Source organism: Triticum aestivum, chromosome 2A (assembly GCF_018294505.1).
Source record: "Triticum aestivum cultivar Chinese Spring chromosome 2A, IWGSC CS RefSeq v2.1, whole genome shotgun sequence".
In the NCBI taxonomy this organism is placed as follows: domain Eukaryota; kingdom Viridiplantae; phylum Streptophyta; class Magnoliopsida; order Poales; family Poaceae; genus Triticum; species Triticum aestivum.
In genome coordinates, this window is record NC_057797.1 from 32,156,505 (window position 1) to 32,159,833 (window position 3,329).

General features: G+C 47.3%; 1 protein-coding gene across 1 annotated transcript; it reads left to right on the plus strand.

Moving 5' to 3' along the window:
* Positions 1-848: 848 nt before the first annotated feature.
* Positions 849-1,862, plus strand: LOC123187195 (uncharacterized). Its single transcript, XM_044598987.1, has 2 exons — positions 849-1,365; positions 1,566-1,862. The coding sequence occupies exons 1-2, from the start codon at positions 1,239-1,241 to the stop codon at positions 1,784-1,786; spliced, it is 348 nt and encodes a 115-aa protein (XP_044454922.1). The 5' UTR covers positions 849-1,238; the 3' UTR covers positions 1,787-1,862.
* The last annotated feature ends 1,467 nt before the right edge of the window (positions 1,863-3,329 follow it).

Here is a 3,329-nt window from a genome sequence, read left to right on the forward strand (position 1 = left end):
CAAAATTAAAATAAAGCACAAAAGAAATAAAACAATACAAATTAAACAGAAAACAGGTTTAAGGGGGGGGGGGCTAAAACCCTAAACCTGCGGCGGCCTTTAGTCACGCCCGTTCGGTCGCGGTTGCGCAACCGCGACTAATGGCAGTTGCGAACCGCGACCAAAGGCCCTTTTTCCACCAGTGGAAGCTCGCCAAAAAAAAATCTCATGGTCGCTAGTTTAAAGGGATGGCCGGGGGCGGCGCTAGCACGGCGGTGGGTGGTGGTGCGGTGAGGCTGATGCGGGAGCACCACCGGCCGCGGGTGATAGAGGCAGGAGGTTGGGCCTGTGGTGCGTGGGGTGGTTTTAGGTAAGAGATGAACCGGAGGGCAGCAGGAGGTTGGAGAAGATGGTCTGACCATTCATCTTGCATCCGATGGCTCAAAACAGATCAACTGACCTAAACGTTTTTTAGTCCACACTTACACCTAGCCAGGTCCTTGCCAATTAAATGAGCGGGAGGCGCACGACACCCGCAGAAAGGGATCAACAGAGAGAATGCTTTGACTTAAATACGCTCTACTACCTCGGTCCTGATTTATTGGTCCCTTGAATATTTTGTGCCAAATTTTAACTATATATTTAATTACAAAATGTTAATGCGTGTTGTAAAAAATTAATATCATTAAAAACTATGTTCAAATATGAAACCCACTATATAATTATTTATAACATGTATTAACATTTTATCAGTTAAATCTATGATTAAATTTTGACGCAAAATACCAAAAAAAATCAACAAATCAAGACAGAGGTAGTAGACGGTAAAAAGGGCATGTACGTACGCTGCATGCATGCATATCCATGTGCATGCCGCGTGGAACCTACGTGCGTACGAGAACGACGCGATCGACCACCAGCCAATGCAAAGTGGATCATCAACCAAATAACAAATGACGACGTGGATCAAATCGTTGATCGATGCGTGCTGTGGACTCTGGAACCAACCGAGTTTTAATTCGCCATCCGAAATTTCGGCGCGCCAGACGCAAATTGGTATGTCTCTCATTGCCTCGCTTTTTCTTGGCTTGCAGCCAGATCAGATCATCAACGAGCTGCATCGTATCCTTCAATGCGGATGCCTATATAAACCATAAGTCGCCTGTTCCATTCATCCATCCATCCATCCATCGAGCTGCTAGCTACTCACTTCACACAGGCTAACAGGCAAGTAGTGGGGTTCGATTAGAGGTTCAGGCATGGCGGCGCCGACGAGAGCACTTGTCCTCGCCGTCGCCAACGCCGAGGCGGCATCCGTCGTGGTCGGCCTGGCCAAGTGCGCCGACTGCACCAGGAAGAACATCAAGGCCGAGGAAGCTTTCAAAGGTAAGCTAGCTAGATCGGCCACGTTGCATCAAAGCACACATACATATTGAAATTAGCTCACTCTTGTTCGGCCATGAATGCACATCAGGTCTTCAGGTGGCGATCAAGTGCAAGAACGTCCACGGCGACGCCACGTTGCATCAAAGCACACATACATATTGAAATTAGCTCACTCTTGTTCGGCCATGAATGCACATCAGGTCTTCAGGTGGCGATCAAGTGCAAGAACGTCCACGGCGACTACGAGAGCAAGACGGTGGGCGGCCTCGACGGCACCGGCACCTTCAGCGTGCCCCTGGCCGCCAACCTCCATGGCACCGACACTAGTAGAAAACAGAGCTTTGGTCCAGACCGGGTCAGTCCATTAGTCCCGGTTCAGTCTAGAACCGGGACCAATGGGGACATTGGACCTGGTTCGTGAGACCAGGGGGCCGGCCGGGCCACGTGGGCCATTTGTCCCGGTTCATCTGGACCTTTTGGTCCCGGTTGGTGGACGAGCTGGGACCAATGGGCCTCGCTCCTGGCCCACCACCATTGGTCCCGGTTGGTGGCTTGAACCGGGACCAAAGGCTCCCCTTTAGTCCCGGTTCATGCCACCAACTGGGACCAATGAGGTGCCTATATGTACCCCCTCGCGTAAGAGCAGAGCACACTACTCTGTTTTTTTTTTTTTGGCCCAGGGGGAGAGGGCTTGGTGGTGCTCTAGCTCACCTCCTATGCACACAAGGTGTTCGATGGAATGCCCGAGCCACACTAGTTAAGTTTTCTCCTCTCCAAGCTCGACCTCCAAGCTCCATTTTTCTCAATATTTGTCTAGGTTTAGCGGTCCGTCAGGCCCTGTCTCCGTCTTTACCGCCGTCGATCACCCGCGCCGAGCTCATCGCCGGCACCACCGTGGTGAGCCTCTTGTTCTTATCTTCCTTCTGAAAGGAAAAATATTCTTACTTGTATGTTTACATAGATACTTGTATTATTTTCTTACTTTTATTATTGCATCTTATATAGTGCGATGGTTTTGGTATCCGCCCCCGTCGGCCCTCGTCCTGTCTATGATTCGGATGTGGTATGTATATTATCTTTATAACTATTGGTTCATTTATTGTTTATGAAAATTATGCCGACCAACGTGACATAGATTTTATTTATGTAGGATGTATGTGAATCTGAAATGCCAACCGACCCTATTGTCGAGAGGTTAAATTTAGTTGAAGAAGAAAATAATTTGTTGAAGAAAAAATAGAAAAAAATTGAGGAGGAGAAGATGATATTGGAGTTGCATGTTGCGGATGTCGTCGATGATCACAAGATCAAGATGGATGCAATGCACTTGAAGATTAAAAGATTAAAAAATATGCCATTCATACCGAGGCTTGGTATCATTATGCTGTTGGATCAATTGTTACCTTGGTTGCGATTATGATCGCATTTGTTTTCACATTGAAATGGTTTACATAGTTTCAATGTATGGTTTAATTAATTAGATGCTCTGGAGAGCTATATGTTGTTAGATGAGAACTATGTATGCACTTTGGTTTTAATGTCATGATGAACTTCTATTAATTTGGACACTTAATTATATATAATGCACGCAGATGAACCGGCAATGGATGTACGGTGACAGACACACCTCCGAGTACATTAAGGGCGTGCATGAGTTTCTCAATGCGGCTGAGGCAAACAAGCAGAATGGTTTTATGTGTTGTCCATGCACTGAATGTGGGAATACGAGGTCTTACTCTAACCGGAAAATCCTTCACTCCCACCTGCTTTACAAGGGTTTCATGCCACACTATAATGTTTGGACGAGGCACGGAGAAATAGGGGTTATGATGGAAGACGGCGAAGAAGAAGAGTACGATGACAACTATGTGCCCCCTGAATACGGTGATGCTACAACGGGGGGAGCTGGTGAAGATGAAGAGGAACCAGACGATGTGCCCAATGATGCTGCAACGGGTGAAGCT

Bases quoted from the DNA above. Each gene is read 5' to 3' on its own strand.
- LOC123187195 (XM_044598987.1), top strand. From the start codon at position 1,239: ATGGCGGCGCCGACGAGAGCACTTGTCCTCGCCGTCGCCAACGCCGAG. The intron at 1,366-1,565 runs GTAAGCTAGCTA...AATGCACATCAG, and splicing joins GGCCGAGGAAGCTTTCAAAG to GTCTTCAGGTGGCGATCAAG.